At 38.2% G+C, this 21,018-nt stretch overlaps 2 protein-coding genes across 2 annotated transcripts; one reads left to right on the top strand and one right to left on the bottom strand.

Annotated features, from left to right (window-relative positions):
- Positions 1-5,129: 5,129 nt before the first annotated feature.
- LOC139729956 (adrenodoxin-like) lies at positions 5,130-9,493 on the bottom strand. The gene is made up of 4 exons (XM_071640874.1): positions 9,247-9,493; positions 7,932-8,044; positions 6,731-6,860; positions 5,130-5,555 (listed from the first exon to the last, which is right to left on the bottom strand). The coding sequence occupies exons 1-4, from the start codon at positions 9,384-9,386 to the stop codon at positions 5,462-5,464; spliced, it is 477 nt and encodes a 158-aa protein (XP_071496975.1). The 5' UTR covers positions 9,387-9,493; the 3' UTR covers positions 5,130-5,461.
- Positions 9,494-10,093: 600 nt separating this feature from the next.
- On the top strand, positions 10,094-16,796 carry LOC139729955 (radial spoke head protein 3 homolog). The gene is made up of 7 exons (XM_071640873.1): positions 10,094-10,376; positions 11,950-12,037; positions 12,462-12,749; positions 13,261-13,464; positions 13,913-14,162; positions 14,708-14,862; positions 15,603-16,796. The coding sequence occupies exons 1-7, from the start codon at positions 10,279-10,281 to the stop codon at positions 15,714-15,716; spliced, it is 1,197 nt and encodes a 398-aa protein (XP_071496974.1). The 5' UTR covers positions 10,094-10,278; the 3' UTR covers positions 15,717-16,796.
- The last annotated feature ends 4,222 nt before the right edge of the window (positions 16,797-21,018 follow it).

Below are 21,018 nucleotides of genomic sequence, written 5' to 3'. Positions count from 1 at the left end.
GTACAAAACTTTGGCCACAAATCGAAGCGAATTACAAGGTACTAAAACCAAATAGTTTAGTATACAACTATATGAACACAAAGACATGCACCACAAAATCAAATGCTTTTTAGAAATTCAGATTTGTCACTTTAAAACTCCTTTAAAACTCTGTAACGTTCATCTTTAGCTACTTTACCCTCACATATATAGATTTGTACTTTCTGCGCTTAACTTTGGGAATATCAGGGGAAAATAACTAATTTCATCTTCAGAGAAGTCACAATCCCAATACAATTTTTCATAAAATGATTTAATGATTTTTGATACCCCATTTGTATCTGTTAATGATTCCTTGTTGTTGTTGTTGTTGTTGTTGTATACCTCCTTAATAACAGTTTTTCTCCTGTTAAGATGCAGTAAATAATCAAAGTATCGTATTTTTCCCTTCTTCAAACCACTCCGTTTTTGACTTCATTCTCAGACCATGACCATGACATCTTGTAGACCATTAAAACAATGCCTATTCTCTCCAATTTAATTTGATAATAATCTTAATGGTGAATTAATCAAATGAGTTTATATCGAATAATGTCCAACTCTAGGTTTTCTATTTTATATCTCTTTCGTTTTGCTTTTTCTTTTGAATAATCAATTACATACCAGCAATATTTCTTATTTTCATCTACAAAGCAGAAAACATCTCTGGTTTTCATTGTTCTTTTAAACCACGTACTTTATCATTTAACGTGTCGGCAAACTGAAGGTCTGCACATAAACTCACACACAGGCACCCACTCAGCCACACACACTCACATACAAACACACAAAATATTGGCATACACGTCATCTATGTCATGTAATTATAATCAACTCATGGAAAAAGAGAGAAAAAAAGCGTTACATTTTCTTGGCTCAAGGATTGCAAATCAAAACACTCCAGATCATTGACAAAGAAAACATCACACGAGCATTTTGTAAACAGCTGTCCATTTCATTGCCAATTTTTGTTTTGTTGAGTACAAAACATATTTATTACCATACCAGTATGGGAAGACACAGTGAACATTAGAGATAGGTCTACTACATCTTTTCTCAAAAGGAGCTCTTACTCTTCCTTCCCATAAAGTTGAAATCCCCGTAAACTTTGAGTTAAAAATCTCCCAAAGGCATACAATCTGTGTCAAGCATTATTATCTAAGCATGAACTACACTTGGTTTAATCATGAAATAAATTAAAATAAGATGATGAAAACAAAATTATACTATTTTTGGGGTAATTTTTCTGCACAGCCATAATTTTCTTACTGGCAGTCCCAGCTCCTGCTTAAAGGAATCATACAGTTTTGGTTGAGACCTAATTTTAGGTTTCTAACATTTCTTGATGAGATGAGAAACCTCTTATGAAATATGAAAGAGCATGTAATTCTATGTGGAATTCCACGTTTATTTGATGAAAATTGGTTTTTAAATGGCTGAGATATCCAAAAAAGAGCGATTCCAATAAAGTGTGGGACCCACACTTTATTACGATCGCTTTGTTTTACTTTGTTTTTGAATGTTTCAGTCATTCAAAGACCCGAGTTTCATCAAATAAACTTTAAATTCCTCTTAAAATGGTATGCTCTGTACTATATCATAAGTGTTTTTTTTTTTGTATCTCGCAAAAAGTTAAAAGCCCAATCCTCATCTCCACCAATACTGTACCATCCCTTTAAACAAAAGAACAGAATGTTTTTAACATGTCTTCAACAAGGTGTGGCAGAAACGTTGCAAATTTTGTATCAACTAATGTCTACTGATATAAAATGCTGAAGAAAATTGTACCACAATCACATTCATATTCACCTCCTCCCAATATTTTCCAGTAAATCATTTCACTGTCATGTCAAGTCATCAATTAGCAGGATAGGATTTGATTTGTGCGTAATACAGTCTAGAAAGAAAGGTCATGCTTACCAATAAGCAATAATTAAAAACGTAAACCGTGAAGAATATATTTTCAAGAATTTACTGGGTGGCAAATAATGTTCAGTATTATTTAATCATCTACGTTCATTATTGCACTCATTACTGACTTGCTGTACAGTCATGTTGAATTATTCAAACCGCTGACACAGAATATTCAGGGTTTTTTTTTTTTCATTCTAGCATAGGTTTGCATAGCTTTTGCAGAAATTAGAACAATTGATATCATGAAGCAAATGATGCTCAAGACATGAGGCCTAACTACACTCATGTACATATAGTAAACGTACACATTATGAACATAAGTATGTATGTTCTTGTTACTATTCTGGTAAAAATTCAGTCCCCAAAAATTATCATCGTTCTGTACACTTTATATACTTTGCTGTTCAGCTATAATGAAATTTCGATCTAATGAAAGAAAGCCCATCCCACGGACTTCGTTATTGATGTAGTGCACTGTTTGATTTTACTGATATTTGCATAAATACTGTCTTCTTTATGGCACAGAAGTGTTGTATTTTGTCTCGAATGTGGGAAATCATTCACTTTTCCTTTGAAAACGGACAATGTTTATTCCTCATATTTTCACTGTAGTTCTTGATTGCAAGTTCAGTAATTCATAAAATTATCCTACAAGCCCCAATATGTGAAATAATATTATACATGTACTCTCAAAATATATGTCATACACAGTATAAACACACATACATATGTATATATGTGTATATAAAATATGTATATCTGTATACTTACAGAATTGAAATATAATTCTAACTATATAACTAATTTGTAAAGATATGTGCATACTAGTAATATGACATATATTATGAACAGCAAACACTCTACTGATGCATTCGAAATATAACTAAGGGTCTACAACTTTCTGTTTGGCAGACTCTGATGTCATAAGTGAATTCGATTTTTGTGTCCTTGAATTCTCGATGCATAATATCATTTACTCCTGATATCATTGATTCCAGAGGGCACATCTACTTTTTTTTTCTCTTTCTCTTAACTGTAAAGTTCTCCAGGGCCCTGTTTTATGAAGAGTTAAAATTGATTATAAAGTTGATTTCTATGATAAGTCTATGGCAGCCTGTGTGTCACCTAAGAATCGATGTTATCTTTTGATAAAACAGGGCCCTGGCCCCACATTTCCAATAGTGGTATGTGCATACACATACATATTGTATAAAGTACTAAAATGATGATGTCACTGCCTTTTGTTATAGCTTGGGTTGGAACCATGTGTGTGCATAAACACTCAGGCCAGGTGAGGTTGTTTAGAACCAGTTTCCAAGGCGATGCATGGCTGTGACATCATACTTTGGTACTCTATACACATACACATTAGCACTTTCAACATAATTCTGGAGTCCAACAGGCCTTTCAAACTAAACATATCACCTCAACTGCTACATACTGAACATGTTTATCCCACAGAGATGTTTGCATTCAACATAAAATCATGCAACAGAGATTATGACCGTGGAGAGACAAATCATTATATATATGACCAGATATGTACCTATTTGGGACCGCATTTTCTACTATTGATGGGCTTTCCACACCGGGCAAATTGCATGAGGCAATTTGTATGATTTTCATCCTGGGATCTACTCCATCATTACAGACAGAGAAATAAGCAATCAGAAATTACTCAGGTACATGCATTTTTAATTTTCATTTTATTTATTTTTTTTGTTGTTGTTGTTGCTGCGGTGCAGACATTGGGAAAAGTGAGAGAATATTGAGGACGATATATGTACACTTTTATTTGAGCTGTCAGACTACAGAACTCTTCTGCTTCAATCACTGTTGTCAAAATGGTGCATGACAGCATGACACAGCAGTGCAGTTTTATTTGACCAAGGCTAACGGTCAAAGGGAAACAGAGTTGTATGAGGACTACTTATGCCATTGGAAGGCATAAAGTCTAGAATAGTGCATGCCTGAGCGTGCACAATTAATCATCCTGACTAATGTGAATTGACAAAACTGACTTAACACATATTTAGCTGTGTAAGAGTTTATGATTACAGTGCAAGACCATGCACTCTATTGGAATCGATGAGTGTCACGTGTGCGAAATCAGCCAGTGAGAAATCATTCAATAAAACACACTATGTATTATTATGAACTACTGTATTTCATGCATTAATCTTGTCTTCCATAGAATGCACAGTAATTATTCACTGGAAGAAAAAAAAATCAGATATATTCAACAATGGATCATGTATATTTAAGAAATAGATCATGGACATTTATGACATAAAGGACAAATCGTCGGTCTTATGCCAAAAGAGCCTTAAAACTCTTCCACTATTATGCCAAAAGGCCCTTAACACTATAGACTTTCTACAAGTACTTTTAGTGCCCTTTTGGCATAACAGGGGAAGTTCTTTAAGGCCCTTTTGGCATAAGACCGACAAAATGATAAAAGTATAGTAAATATCAAATCACTTTATGCACATTTCCAAAACACATAGCCCCCATGGTTGTGTGACTACATTGTAACGTGAACAGCAATCCTGTTTTGTTTTGGTGAAGACGTTTCCTTTGCTCCACAGTATTTTTTGGGGAAAAAAAATCAACTCTTTTTCTCCCCCACAAGATTGCTCAAGATATGCTACAGACATGACTTCTCATTCATATTCAAAAGTATGCTGCACTCAAATGCAAGCAACAGCAAAACTCCAATACCTGTCATTTTTTTTGTTTGTTAAAGGGATGGTATATAGTATTGGTAGAGATGAGGATAGGGCTCTTAACTTTTTGTGAGATACCTAGAAATCACTTATGAAATAGTACAGAGCATACCATTCTTAAAGGAATTCGAAGTTTATTTGATGAAAATCGGTTTTGGAATGGCTGAGACATCCAAAAACAAAGTAAAGCAAAATGATGGTAATAAAGGGTGGGTCCCACCTTTTATTAGGATTGCTCTGTTTGGATATCTCAGCTATTTCAAAACCAATTTTCATCAAATAAACATCAAATTCCTCTTGGAATTACATGCTCTTTCACAGTTCATAAGAGGTTTCTCATTATCTCACCAAAAATGTTAGAATCCTGAAGTAAGGTCTCAACCAAAACTATACGATCCCTTTAACCCGCGCTTTCCCATACCTTCAAATTTTTCCTCACTCTTGTTGGGCTACAATAAAGGATATAAAACATGTATATGTATGTATATATTCATAATTATATGCAGCATGCAATTGTTCATTAATACAAGAAGATTGCTACTGCATATTAGAACTTTGCTGGAGAGGACACGGGTGTGAGCTAATGGCCCTATTCAAGACAGTCCATGTGATAGGAATGAGAATGAGGGGTAAACAAGTTTTTATTTTCCTACTCCCATCAGGCCTGCCAGCAGCATCTAGACTTCCACTGGCCAGCTACCCCCATGCATGTCCACCAAAAAGCTTTGCTTCATCTTCGCAATCCAAAATGCTGCAAGTTCCAGATTAATAGCGAACCCTTAGTCCGTCAGCTGCCACTGGAGTCATACATCTCTAGCATCGCTGACTCCTTCTGGCACTACAACCTCCATGTTGTCCATCTCCTTGGTCAGGGTGATTTGGCAGCCAAGGCGGGATCTGCCATGATGGAAACAAACAGACATAGAGAGAGAAAACACATCTGATTAACTACAAATGCAACAAGCATGATTTCTTCCTCCTTTCGAAAGCAACTGATATCAATCCTTGACTGAATACATAAACTGCCATTAAATACTGGGTCACACAGATACTGTAAAATTGTGAAAACACATAGTTTCCAACAGAGTTTCTCCAATATCAAAAGAGCACATTTCCATAAACTATTCTAGCTCACACTAGTACTCCATCAGATCACAGCATTATGAAAGATATTTCTCCAATCCACCAAAAGCAATGGCATGAGAGTCCCATTTAAACCAGCAAGTGCTCATTCATATTACTTTCCCCCAGGGTGAGATCTAGTTGTCCTGGGCTAGCAGACAAGTGGGTTTGAAGCACCTCATGGTATTATATACCACACACACATTTAAAAAAATGACAGGACACTAACAGTCCTAAGACCACTGAAGATTTTCTGACATTATGTTGGTTTGGTTTGGTTTATTTCTGCTGCCAGTCACATAAAAATTCATCACAAATTTCAAAGACACAAAGAATAACTAATTAATATTTGTTTATCACTATCTATGGTTTGTTAAATGTAATGACAAAATAACAAAACATTACACAAATAGATAAGCATAAGCAACAGTATACTGCAATAAACATAGAATACAAAACATATGTATATTCTGTATAGTAGGTATTTTTCCAGTAAACATGAGAGAAAATGGAATGCAGAAGACTGCCATCTTGAGCTGTAAAGCTGGAAATGGTTTGAACACATTCCTTCACATTCAAACGAGCATAATGTAAAAGTGGAAATTTAAATGCATACAATTTTCTGGGTAAAATGCATTTTGCATATTTCTAATTCAGTGCAATAAAAAAAGCAAACTAGTGTTACATACAAATGGCAAAAAAACCCTGTGCTTTTAATTTTTGTGCTAGTATGAAATGCAAGAAAACTTCCACTTTTACAATATATATGATTTCCTCATTAGCTATTCATAACTATATATTCACAAAGTGTACTCTGAAGGAGCACTTTGGTGCTGGGAGAACAAGAGAGAAAGCAAGAGAGAGAGAGAGGAAGAGAGAAACATAGAGACAGAGAGAGAAAGAGAGAGAGACTGGATGGGAGAGGAATTTCTGACTGGAGTTGAGCTTACGTGTCTTCAAGGCCGTAAGCAAGGTCTAGCATATCCTCCTCCTCATCCAACTTCTCCGGTAGCTGCTCGTAGATTTCCTCTGGAAATACAAGGTGGCAAGTGGAACAGGCTAACGTCCCTTCACATGCACCTGGACAAAAAGGAAGACACAAACTCAACACATTTAGATCACTGTACATTTCTTTCCTGCTCCAGCTGATACGAACATGTACATGTATAGTTGCATCTGGGTTCATCACGGCCACCTGTCATATATCGCGGGCGACTCCTGTCATAAAAACAAAGTCCTCGAGTCCAGCAGCTTTCTTTGGTGTGTTGAAATTTTGTTGCTACCAAAGGGAATTTCGCATCACAGACTTCAATAATAATCATTTTTAGGCCTGAATTTTTTACTTAATTGTGTCTATTTTTTTCTTTTATAATCGTCTTCATTATGAAAAAAAAAGGAGAAGAAAAGAAAACATATTGTTCCGAGTGTGATAAAAATCATGCATCAAAAGAGTTTAAGAGGTATTGAGTGGGACACTTTAGCAGGTAGCAGGCTCCAGAATGAAATAAAAAGAAGGAAAAAATAGACTCCTGTTTGGCTTCAGAGTGAGAATTTCGTCCTATAGGCATTTCTGAAGCCTGGAGCTGAAGCTGTCTACCTCTGCTGATCAATAACATACATGTACTGATTCCCTGCAATATCATTCTGACTGTCAAGAAATCAACTTTTTCAGTTGAAATACTGAAAAATCACACATTTTAAGACTACACATTCAAATGAGCACTACATTAGATATATTTGTCATGTCTAAATCATACATATTTTATTTTACATAAAGAAAAACATTTAGCTCCGCAAAAGAATATACCATGGTACTGTTGAATCTGGATAAAGGTATATTACGTAACTTTAGGCCATACGGCAAATGTATCTGGTGAAAATGCTTGTATTAATCTAAGTTTTTTTTTTTTTTTTTTTGAGAAACAATGCCAAACACTTAGGCATGACATATTGAGTGAAATACATGAGGCACAGTACACAATGCACAATAGATACTGGGCTGCAGGCAATCATAGTTACCTTCAATAGCTTTTGGCTCAGGTATGCTTCTACCAAAAGAATTCAAGCAAAATGAACATGGCTACAAGAAGTAGGTGAGGTAAGTGTCAACTTACAAAGTCAACTTTACAAGAAAACAAAAGGTTCACTCACCAAAACCATCTATATCCACATCGTTGTCTATTACTGTGTCTAGGAGTGTTTCACCAACTTTGGCCTTCACTGATAACCTCTCTCCATCCTGCTTCATGAAATGTACTGTAATTCTGAAACATGGAAAGAAAACCCAACAAAAAAGTAAATGTTAACATTTAAGTATAGATACTCATTCATAAAGTAAAATACCAATTTCTGTTATAGTGTGCATCCTTTTCAATTAATTTTGTCATTAAGTCCCCGTAGATAGATTTGATGAGGATTCATGACACAATGAACAGATCTGGGCCCCCATTTCATATAAAGTTGTATGATAACATCTCTTGCTGGAATGACAATTGTCATGGTAATGACAAGAATCCAGCTTCCTGATTGGCTGTTGCTATTGGAAGTTGCCATTCCAGCAAGAGTTGCCATCCTAACATCTTTTACGAAATGGGGCAATGATTGACCCTTTGAGGATTGCACAATTGTTATTAGCACGTAGCATTTAGTTTTTGTGCATGCAAACTACCAAACCACTCACCTGCTAGAGAGTATTTCGATGAAACTTTGAAAGTTATCATTAATCAACTTTGCCTGTGGCAGATATATCCTAATGCATGAAATGATTATTATTTGGGTTATATTTGTGCATGTCATGAGATTTCAGGCTGCATAGATTTGGGCAATTCCAGAGGCAGAGTTACGGACATTGCATTTGGATAATTTTTTGGTGACTTTGTGGGTTTATTTCAACAACTCAGAGTAATCATTCCGAATCTACTCATGGTTTATTCTAACCCAGACCAGCCATACTGAAATGTTATTTATAGACCTCTAGTCTGAGTTTTGATTAGTAAGGACAAATAATTCAGTAGATATTACACAAAATGCTTGCCATTACGGAGATTACATTTTTAATTCAGTAGCAATTGGTCTTGGAGACTTGATTCTTGAAGCATTCACCCAGCTCTTTTACACTATTACAGATCACAATGATAACGTAAGTGCCTGACAAATGAGCGCATAAAAAAACAAACAACAAACTTTATAAATTTATTTGAGTTGAGTCTAGAGTTGAGCACTCAGCTGAGAGGACAGAGGTGCTCCATGCTGGCCTCAACTGCATCCCGTCTCCATCATCCACAAACCACATAATAACACTTTAATAAGCTCCGTTGTATTAATATTATTAAATTTATGTAAATTTAGGTCAAAGTGAACGTTATGTGATTGTTACGTCAGACATCTCAGTTCTATAACTTAACGTTACATGTCATCAAAAATTGAAAAAGCCTTTGAAATTTGTGACTCGTATACATGTACTCACTCTTCTTTCTTCGTTCGTAACTGGGTGGAACTGAAAACTCTGCTTTGAAAATCTATTGGCAATGGCATGAATGAGTGTCCCGTGCGACTGGCAGTAGGATAAGTGGCATTCTTCGTCGTGTCCCTAATGAGCAATTTCATACCAGTCCCACTCGAGCAAATTTGTGTGTGTAATCTTCTTCTGTCTTCGGAGATCCTGGAAAATGAGATGGGTTGTTTCAGCTGAGCTGCCCTTGGAATCAAATCCTGGTAAATACAAGGCGGAAGCCTATCATGGATGTTCGGTCTTCCTGCTATCCTATAGAATGATCTCAGTGGAAGCATTTTGAAATATTTGCGGATTGTACCCTGCAAGATAATGTTGAGTCGATAGATGGGTGAAACGTGAGCAAGTTCATTGACCTTATCTTTCACACAGAGCGCCAGCTACGTTGACTTGAATGAAAGGACCAGCTACGTGAGTGTTGCTATGGCTGCAATATTTACTCCCATTGAATTATGCTAAATGCGACTGCTCCAGAATCGTCATCCGCGTATAGAATAAAGTGCAATATTATTTTGCAAATATTCTCCACATTTAAAAACAAATTCACTTGAAAATACTTCCGGGAATAAAAAATTGAAGCAAATACCCTTCACTTATGTTTCAGTATTCTATTTATTGAAACAGTGAAGAAGCGAAGTGATATTTGGGTCATATCCCTAGTTACACGGCTCGGTTGCGAACCCAAACAACGCGTGTAGTGCAGTGGTCTCATGTACTTGCAGTGCCTAGCTACTCTGTGTGTATTTATTGTGCCGCCACATTGTCAGTTTGTAGTGGGATCGTCGCCGGGCAGTTACACGCGTATTTTCGTAGGTGCGATCCGACCGTGGATACGAGTGAAAAGGACCAGGAATAGCATCTTGACAAGAACGGGACTGCATATTATTTTGCGATTTTACATTTCGAAAACATAAGCATTGCTGTAGGAGTCTCCAAAGGGGACTATTTAACTATTTCAGTAGCGATAACGAGGATATTTCGTTCAAGATGACGACGGTCTTACCGCAAAAGAGTGGAACGTATACGTTCGCAAGTCAGCCGCGAGCTGTTCCTCAAAGGAAAAAATACAGAGATCCACTGGCACAGTAAGTAACTCAACTGCCTTAAAATTACTAAACCATAATCAAATAGATCTGTTTTATGGACGACACCAAAGTAAGTGAATGTTTCTAATCAATTTTGAATCAGTTCAAGGTTGGAAATTAGGCGGTAGGCCAATCGAGAATATATTTTCAGTCGACCAGCTGAAATTGGAACAACCAAGGCAAAGGGGAAGGAGGTAGAGTTGCTCTACGAACAACTGAGATAAGAGATAACTGAGCTACTGATAATTTAAAGATAAATTACTCTGAAAAATAGTGGTCTGTGTGATGTAGATTCAATCAATGTAACGGAGTATTCCTACGATTGTAGAAAAGTAGATCAAATTTCTAATAGAAAGGGGTCTAATAATATGTCCCAGACTTCAGGTAGAGTAGTAAGTTTACACTAGTAGTAGCCTATTCCCTAACTGCGACTGCGTGTTGGGGCTGCGCATTGTAGCAGACATGATCATGACAGGCGAAGTATAGCGCCTAAAAATCAATATGAAATCGCAAAAATTCCGCAATATGAAGACTTACAGGTGAAGATGTAATGTTGAAGACTGACTGCGTTCAACTTTTGGTTCTGGTAATAGTCCCTTTCTGCTCGGTTTGATGAGTTAAATGCGACTCGGTCGAGAGGAACTCGGGAGAACTACATCTTATACAGTAAATGGATTTGAGATTTGTGCGCATGCGCTGGCCATCAAGTCGTGTAGCTTTGTGGCAAGGCCTTATCATACTGTTGGCAAACCCTCTCGCTGTATATTGCGTTGCTTTCTGGGTGGGTGCGCGCGCGCACGCCTTGTCAGAAGGCTAAACGCATTGCGACTCCGCCAGCACATGAATATTTACGTGCGCAGTGTACTGCATACTGATTTCGAAAATGGTGAATGGGATGGGGAGCTAGGACTACGGACCCGTATATGGCCGTGAAAAAAACGTTTTTTCAAGATCATTGGACCAATGTGAACAAGAACAAGGTGAACGAAGGGTATTAATTAGATAAAAGAATCTTATGTATACTATAAAAGTACGTTTTTTCCTCGTGATATTCGAAACCTACGGAGGTGCGAAAATCTGTGACAGACTGTGTATGTTTTTCAAGCTTACCGATATAGCACTCTATTGACTCAGGACGCTCCCACAGTGTGTAACTGTGTATACGGAGCGTCCCGGGGTTACCTATTCCCTATCTATTGTCTATAGTCTACACAAAGGCCTAACAGTTACACAGATCAACAATTCTAGTAAGAGGCTCCCTAATCAATGTCACAGCATGTTCAAAATTTTGTGTACAAACTTTGTTACAGTTGTTTGCTCCGATCATGCTGATGAAGTTGCTGATAGAGGAATGTACCGTAGTTATGGGTAAACTTGGCATAGCGGGTAAACTCGGCCCCCAGCGCACGCATTATAGATAGTTGTAACGTGCGCACTGGGGGCCGAGTTTACCCGCTATGCCGAGTTTACCCATAACTACAGTAATTGCTGTTTTTCTTCTTTTGCAGATCTTCGAAATTGGCTGTCTTGGAAATCTGTTTCATTGAACTCATGTTTTCTTTTTTGTTTACAGAAATCCTGAACCAGTTCCCATTGGCAATATTATGTACGACAGAAGGATCGTCAGGGGAAACACATATGCACAACACACCCTTCCAGCTGTAAGTTCTGAGTGTACTTTCAGGAAACCATTTAGAAAAAAAAAAAACCAACTTTTTAAACAAATCTTTCACAAAGGGTTATCATTTGAAATTTTGAAGATAATGCAAAAGCCAAGACAGTGAATACTTGTAAATGCAATGAACCATATTACTTTCCAGAAGCATGCATTTCATTAAGGATAATGATATTGATGAAGTTTGTTTTCTCCCTTTTGAACATACTTTTTTTTTTCTCTCTCCATGATATAGAACCTAGAAGGCATGCTATACATCTCGGGGTATAGAAAAGTGATCCCAGTGCATTGAGTAATGTGATTTTATCTGACTATTTCAGTGTCTGATTTTGATATCAGCGCTGCACTTGATTGGTTGAGAACTGTGTTTTTAGAACAAAAGTATGTTTTGTTTTTTTTTACCATTCCAGACAGCTCAGCCAGACCCTATTGAAATCCAAAGGCAGCAAGAAATTAGGAGACGTAAGATAGCCGCCAAGCGTGCCAAGGACCAGCTCAGGCCGAGGTCACCAGAGCCAGTGGAGGGCCGCAAGCACATCGATGTTCAGACCGAACTCTATCTGGAGGAGCTGAGCGACAGGGTTGAGGAGGCCGACGTCGAATGCCAGACAGATGCCTTCCTTGATAGACCACCGACACCGCTGTTCGTCCCGGCCAAGACGGGCATGGACGTGGCCACACAAATCTATGAAGGAGATGTGAGTGTCTACATCATGCTAGCACATAGCATTCTTGACTTACAGAGTTAATAAGTTTGTAAGAAAAAAAAATCTGTCAGAATATAAATTCTTCAGAGATTGGTGCAGATACAAGTGGACTTTACCTCTTTGACAAGTTCCCTCTCAGCAAAAGAATTTTTCAGTGTTTATTTTCTCTATTTTTCTCTTTTGTAATTAAAGAAAAAAGTGTGGTTTGTGTCAGTGTCTACCAGATTTCCCCCTCCCCCCCCCCAGTCTGACTGAGATAACTTTTGATATTGAGAAAGAGTAGCAAGGGACTTGAGTTACCAAAATATGATTCTAAAATGGCATTCTTTGATTTTATGGTAAATGGCAAAATTTTCTAACAGTATGCTGGTGTTTTCACAATACTCTGTGAACCAAAGTCTATCAGATACCACCTTTTGTTTGTGACTTTTCACTGTGATTGTCATATTTAGAACCATACTCTAATCAATTGACTATTTCTGTTCTCTTCCTTGTTGAACAGCTATTTGACTTTGACATTGAGGTGAAGCCCATCCTTGAGGTCCTAGTCGGGAAGACAGTGGAGCAGGCCTTACTGGAGGTCATGGAGGAGGAAGAGCTTGCCAACCTGCGGGCACAGCAACGGGCCTTTGAGGAGCTTAGGAACGCTGAGCTGGTGGAGACACAGAGGTTAGAAGAGCAAGAGAGGCGGCATAGAGAAGAGAAGGTGAGCTCTCAGACCAGGCTCCAATGTTTCTATCTTTTGTTCCATGTCTCCATCGAACAAAAGTTTGCTAGTGTGAGCGATTTGCTTCATTTTGTCAATGAAGGTATATCCTTCAAATGTAAGCTTTGATGGGGGTATGTTCATTTGCATTGGCAGTACAAGTGTATTCCTGTAGTACATGTCATCACCCGAGCAGTGATTGCGTTGCATTTTTGCTAGAGAAGTAAACCCTGTTATAGCGAGATGTTCGGGGCGGCAAGAATTTTCTTGTGTAACAATAACTTGCTAAAACAGACAAAGTGAGTAAGTGAAGTGATAATTTTGCTAGACAAATCCTCTAATCTCGATGTATCAGTGTTTGCCAGATAGAGGTTCACCTATACAAATGGTTTTACTTAGTGCAAACTCAAGTCTCATGCATGTGCATTGTTGCTCTTTGATCTTCCAGGAGAGGCGAATGAAGCAGCAGCGAGAGGTTCTCAAGAAGGAGAAGGAGACAGCAGAGAAGATTGCAGCGAGAGCGTTTGCTCAGAGCTACCTGGCCGACCTCATCCCGTCAGTCTTTGGCACACTCAACGACAACGGCTACTTCTACGACCCTGTGGAGAGGGACGTGGAACTGGGATTCATGCCCTGGCTCATGGATGAGGTTGAAAAGTGCATCGACAAGTCCGTCCTGGGCAGGACAGTACTAGATGGTGAGTTTTCAGAAGTTACACCCTCTGCAAGTAGAGATGATCAGCTCATGTCCCCTAGACTGTGTTTTGTCAGTAGTGATTTCCCTGTGCTGTGCAAAATTGTAGTAGTTGTCATATGAAAATTGCACAAAAGAATATCAATGCTGAGCAGTTTTGAATAGAAACTGATAATTCGTCTTTTCTTGGAAGGTGTAACATAGTTTGTGATGAGTTCGTGTAGAATGTATGAGTTGTAAACCCTTGTTAACTCCTAAAAACAAAGGGCAAATTTTACAGTGCTTTGTGAGAATTATTCGTAAATTTCAAATTGTTAAGTATACAGCCAAAGCTTTGTATAAAACATTCATAGAGTGGCAGCCAGCTCCCCCCAAATTATTGTATTGCAGTGGAGAGGACTTAAAACAACTACCTACTCTGAACTAGCAATGATAAGCGGCTGAAAGTTGTGGTCACCATGGAGAAACTTTCCTGTGAAATGTGTCACATTTGTGTGCTTGTTTTGTTCAAAGACAAACTAATGTTTTGTTTCTCCCTGTTGCGTCCAGGCATTGTCCGAGATGTGGTCAAGGAGAGGATGGCCGCCTTCTTCAAGCTTGAAGAGTCTGCTCAGACCAACATTGAACTCATTGCTGAGGCTGCTCAGCAAATCCTGGAAGAGCAGATGAACAACGGCGAGAGCCAGGAACCTGCAGCTGAAGAGGTGAGGATGCTAGCTGTGATGCCAATTTTATTCAAATTAGACATTCTTGCATTGAGTAGTTTTTAATTGCAGCTAATTGACAAATAGCCCTTTGTTGATATGAATAAGTATCCACCCGAATATGTGCCCATTTTTTTTTTTTTTTTTTGGTCATAGCTGCTACTCAAACACTGGATAATCTGTGTTTAACTACATGTATGTTGATGAAAGGAAATTTGGCGATTTTCAATAGATGCCCTTTTTGTTCTGTAGTCTTGAAAGCTAACATTGTATTGGCCAAATATTAGTAGCCACCATAGTTTGTGAAATGTTACTGATTGTCTCTTCTAGTACCTTGTAGTTATCAAATATGAATTCTTCACAAATTCTGTAACGAAATACAAGTTGTAGATGAATTATACCATGCTCATCTCGAGTAATGATTGATGTAGTTAATGTCACGGTAGAATTATATCTTATGAATTCTTATCTAGACAACCCTTGCTGGTTAGAATAACTGATAGGTTTTGATGGCTTTCATGTACTTGGTGTCTTGTGAATCAGTGGTCTAAGTTTGGTGTAATTGCCTGTAGGAGCACGACTTTTTTGTATTCCACTTTGCTTCATCACAGTAGGTATTTAGACTAGCATAAAAAAAAGGAAATGCCATGGTCTTGATGGAATCTGATAGTATGTACTCCAGTGAGGTGATGTAAAACTGTGTGAATATCAAATTTATGAATTCCTTTCTGTCCCACCAGGCACCACAAGAAGCTGCCCCAGAAGCGGCAGAGAGCAGGCCGGAGACGGCACCAGACCAGGCACAAGAGGAGGAGGGGGAGGAGGCTGAAGGGGATGGTGACGAAGCAGAATAGAAAGCTGGAGCACTGCAATGCCCTCACCCAACATTTAAACTCAACGACTAATAGAACTCTGCAAACAGAGCTGTGGATTAACGCATTAGTTGAAACAATATATCGATGTCACGCACCGCCAGCACAACTGCTTGTTTGGATGAGATGAGTGAAGACAGCTATAGAAGAATGTAAACACAACACACTATCAACAGCAGCGTGAGCAGTGCCGATGTCTTACCTCATTATTCAAAGTACTTGTATTTTGCAGCGGAATAGTACATGCTTGTGAATTTCTGGCGAAGTGTACGATTGATGACAAGTTACCCATGCTGGAATTGAGGAATGATATTAAGCTTTGTATATTATTATACAATGTATTTGCAATTCTCCCTAGAGCATGATGGAGAGGAACTGAGCATAGTGCAAGGTGGTCAGTGAATGTAAGAAAAGTACTAGTATGCCATATTTTGTGTTCAGTTGGCTTACACAATTCCAGGAGGGTATCGCTAGAGAGGCGACATGTCATTCCACACAGTGGAAAGCTGTTCGCTTGCACACATGTCATCTTTATTTGGCACTAGGTGTAATTGTAAATAGAAACTGTGATTGTTCCTACATCATGATCTGTTGTCTGCGAGGAATGACATTGTTGATCTCAATTTGTTGACAACTTGAAAGTTTACTGTTGATTGGAGGGTGGTAGAAAACTTGTTCAGTGGGGTTCCCCTCTTTGTGACCCATCATGTTTGCATGGAACATGCCTAGTGGCAACTTTGAAAATACACTCTTCAGCCATCTCAGATTTTATTCATTTTGATAAGGAGAGAGATTTGAGATTAGGGTGACTGGAACATGCAGCCATGACTGAAAAATACGACTTGAGAGTTTGTGAAAACTGCTATTGACAAAACATCCGATGTTATGGTACAAGATGTCTTAATAAAAAGGGAAATTCTTGTTTGCTAGATTTGCAACATGATTTACATGAAATGTTTTTGCTCCCTAGCAAGGGTCTGTCACAACATTAGTGTAGTCAAGAAACCTGGCGATGCTTGTGGACTTGAATTTTCAATGCTTCAGAAAACCAAATTAGCTATCTCATTGTATGGGTACAAAGTTCTTCCTGTTTTGAGTTTCAGATATCTATATCAGATTTTATTGCACACTCTCTTTAAATTGAACAAAACAGATTGTTACATCATATTCACACAAAATGTGTATTGTATTTTCATTGTGTTAAACAATTATTATATTATGTATATTTGTAGTAAATGTTAAAATTAAAGTATATTGTACACACAATGTTGAATTTGTGGAGTTTCTTTATGTATACATGTGTACAGGTACATAATGTGTGTCTGTGTTTGTTTGTGTGGATGAAACAGAAATTTCATCATGATGCATATCTACCTGGCAGTCAGGGAGAGTGAGTTTGCTCTTCAATATTTTCTAACACATGCAGTATCTATCTGTCAGATTACTTGGGCCTGCTATTGTAATGGAGATTATTGTGTGGTGTGCTGTATACATGCACCATTCATAAAGTACAAAATTGCAAGCTCTCACACTGACAAGCATATATTTTTTTGTATACAGTGCACTCCCGTTACAACGAACACGGTTATAACGAAATTTCGTTATAACGAAGTAAATCTTCTGGTCCCAAAATTATCACCATTAAAGTCTTTTGTACAAAATTCGCTTATAACGAACACGGTTATAGCGAAATTTCCGTTATAACGAAGTCTTTTCCAAGCGCCACAGACAAAGAAAAACAAAAGAAAAGTGCTCCGTTATAACGAAATGCGAATTGCTTTCGAAAATACGTAGCAGAACAAGCATTTAGAGCGTCTCTGCATCGGTGAACGCTTCACACCACTGTGTGTTCGCTCCTTGTGTCACGCACAGTTTCTGAGGGGAACTTGCGTTTATCATTGCAATACAGTTATCCCATCACATTTCACATATCTTTCCAGTGTATGATGAGTATTCAGCAAACAAAATATGATATATATACGTGATTCCTTGTTTTCGTTATATATTGTATTTGTTCCGTTATAACGAAGTTTCGTTATAACGAAAGAAAACTGCTGGTCCCGAGCATGTCGTTATAACGGGAGTGCACTGTATTCCAATTTGAATTCAGGCTTAAAAATACATGTACAGTTGTAGCGAGTACCAGCTGACTGGAGCACATGAGAATGACATACACGCACACACACCAAGTATTCATTTGACGCCATCTCACACACATCTTAACAGTGTACCTACACGAAACATGTTGCTTAAAGGGGAAATCTGGGAAAAATGTCAAAAAATAAAGCGTAAAATCTTACAAGCACAACCATGAAAGTGTGATTAAAATCAGATGAAATTTACAGAAGTTCTGAAATGTTGAAGTTTTGCTAATTTTCACAAAACGGTTCTTGAACAGTAAATATGAATATTCAAATACAAGTACAATGTACATCGATGTCACACATCACAATTTGACATGCAGTATGTACATAGAGTTCGTTCAATTTTTTTTTCTTATCGGCAATTATGCCCCAGTCTCAAATCCTGATATCGATCTAATTATTTTGAAGGTAGTTGGCCAGGAATAACATTGTTTACTCTTAAATCAATAGCTGAAAATGTGAATTTTTGTAAATTTTTTTTTTGTACACGATCAATGGAAAATTGTGAGGTAATGACATCAGCAGCTCTCTCGTTCAGATCAACTGTATGGGAACTGGTTTTTTTTTTTGTGTTGTTGTTGCAGAAATTAGATATGTAACTTTACATTGTCATAACTTTTGTGCTTGTAAGATTTTACTCTTTCCTTATTATCAGACTAACTCATAACTCTACTGGTTAAACAAACATTAAGCTGCCAGTGACCACCACAGAACTTACATTACAATAACACTCTAGTAGCACACTCATGATTGTGTCTTTGAATCATATGAAAGTGATAATACAGTACATACTTTGTACAAGTATCTGTTGATTCATGCCATGTAATTGACATAGAATTTCCTCACCTGGGACTATTTAACCATGTTGACATACTGTAGGTGATTTGTCAACTTGTACATGAATGTACTTACCAGAGGAAATTCAAAAAGAAGTACAAATGTACATATAATGTATGTATGTAATACAGTATTTGAAGAAATCTCAGATGCTTATCTATTGTGTGACTTATGCAATCTGTCAACTTAAACAAGGCTTAGTGTGTGTGTGCATGTTTCATCTAGCAAAATCTGAATATGCTCCTGATACATTGTACATGTACATCTGTACCTGTAATTCATGATCACAGAAAATTGTACAACTCAATGGATGCTGAAAACTTTTTTTTTTCTTTGTAGAAAAATCAACTTTTATTTACAAAACAATTTTCTTAAAAAAAAAAACAAGTTACATTGTCACACTGGAATCATACACATTTGCTATGACCTGAATATTTATCATTTTTATGGACTAATCGCAATTTTTAATGACACATAGCAACTTGAGCAGTGCTGTCCTTAGAAAAGATATACATATAATTTTCTAAATTGATTCTGATCCAACTTGCACATTACTAGTGGCTGCATGGCAATACATGTTACATGTAGAATGTTAAATGCAGGAATAATTTCTGCATGGTGCGTACAGTTAAGTTACTGTATATCAATACGGGTCCTCTGGAACGGCTGTTTTCTTTCGTTATACAGTGTATTGAAATTTCTTTACAGCGAACAGTATACTAAAGAGTAAGTATGTAAAGATGGTCATTTTGGGACCTGAATTTTTACTTCGTTGTATCAGGAATTTCGTTACAACCTGTGGTTGTCATAACGGGAGTGCACTGATACATGTGTGAGGGTTACAGTAATATTATAAAATGGGTTCAAGAATGTAGCCAATTGGAAGCGCTGAAATGAGTCACGTGTGCGTGCATTAATTTCTCACTAACATGCACGGCCTGACGTCACAATGTTTACACTAGCAATGCGCACTCAATCAGTTGTTACAAGTGCGTCGCGCGCTACGCGCTGTCAATCCTGTAAACAAATTCTAGTTCGGGCTGCCGGCCGGCCTTTCTTGTGTGCATAACATGTGTGGCGTACGTATACTCTTATACGTACAGTACTTATATATATGTGCGGGATTTCCGAGTGCGACGTGCGTAAATGTTTGGGACGAACATCTTTGGACATCTTGACTCTTGAGTGAGTGCTACATGTAGCTGACTGGTATTGACCCACAAAGGTACGTGAAAAATGCTGTTAGTTTTCGACCCATTTTATAAAACAAATGATGCACAGGATTATTTCGTGGCGTTAGTGAGGATGCAGCTCACTCTCGGGTATTTACAATGTAGTGCAACATGCACTCGGCTTCGCCTCGTGCATGTTTCACAATTGTAAATACCCTCGAGTGCGCTACATCTCCACTAACGCACTCTATCCTGTTCATCATTTGTATATTAGCACTCACCCCCCCCCCCCCCCCCCCCCCCCCCCCACCTGTATGATTGCCACTCACTGTATGTCATGGGTCTAGGGCAATTACCCCCTGGGCAATTACCCCGGACCCTTCCCCTGTCCCTAATCCTAATCCTATTCCTGAACCTAATCCTAACCCTAACCCAAACTCCTAACCCTAAACCTTACCCTAATCTTTACTCTAACCTTACCACTACCCAGTATTTAGCTGGGGGTAATTGCCCTCTGGGGGTAATTGCCTGGATACGGTATAGTAGAGGTATACTATGCTGTAAGGTTAGGAGGTAATTTGCATAATCATGGGGATCACCCCCCCCCCCCTCACAAGTGGAATCTCCCTGTGAGGGATGAAGGGTGTCCTTCAGGAGATTAAGAAGGGGCACTTCCTATTGACCATTCTCGAGAAGGCATTCAAGCAGGATATCTTTTTAATCAACCTGCTCCTGTGGTTAGCTAGTCCAGTCCCTCATCCTTTGTACTAGGAAGACTCCAAGATTTCTGTCGAGTGGATGGACCCAAGAGCACTGCACACGCTGTAATGTGATTGTCAGAGCTTTAATGGGAAGGGACACAAGGACTGGCTGACTCCAGTGTCGGACAGTGTCCAACAGGACTACTGGACATGTCCAGCTGGTCACATAATTTTGGTGCTGAAACCAAGGATTTACTGAAAAGAAGGAAGCTTGTATGGACTTAAATTTGCAATTGATTAATAAATTCATATGGTTTAGAGAAATAGCAATGCAACACTGTCCAATTAGTAATCAAGATGGCCTCACCCGTTCCACCAAGTGATATTAGGACTTCGACAGACGATCCACGCAGCATGCCAAGAGCGACGG

This window comes from Diadema antillarum, unplaced genomic scaffold (assembly GCF_040938485.1).
Source record: "Diadema antillarum isolate AM-2024a unplaced genomic scaffold, OU_Dant_1.0 seq00000275_RagTag, whole genome shotgun sequence".
NCBI classification, from domain to species: Eukaryota; Metazoa; Echinodermata; class Echinoidea; order Diadematoida; family Diadematidae; genus Diadema; species Diadema antillarum.
The sequence above is the reverse complement of the archived record's forward strand: the minus strand, read 5'-3'. Positions and strand labels throughout refer to the sequence as shown.

Coding starts and splice junctions, on each gene's coding strand:
- LOC139729955 (XM_071640873.1), top strand. CDS start 10,279: ATGACGACGGTCTTACCGCAAAAGAGTGGAACGTATACGTTCGCAAGT. Junction 10,377..11,949: donor TACAGAGATCCACTGGCACA/GTAAGTAACTCA, acceptor TTTTGTTTACAG/AAATCCTGAACCAGTTCCCA. Junction 12,750..13,260: donor CACAAATCTATGAAGGAGAT/GTGAGTGTCTAC, acceptor CTTGTTGAACAG/CTATTTGACTTTGACATTGA.
- LOC139729956 (XM_071640874.1), bottom strand. CDS start 9,386: ATGAAATTGCTCATTAGGGACACGACGAAGAATGCCACTTATCCTACT. Junction 8,045..9,246: donor TTACGAACGAAGAAAGAAGA/GTGAGTACATGT, acceptor TCCATGTTTCAG/AATTACAGTACATTTCATGA. Junction 5,556..6,730: donor GCTTACGGCCTTGAAGACAC/GTAAGCTCAACT, acceptor CCATCATGGCAG/ATCCCGCCTTGGCTGCCAAA.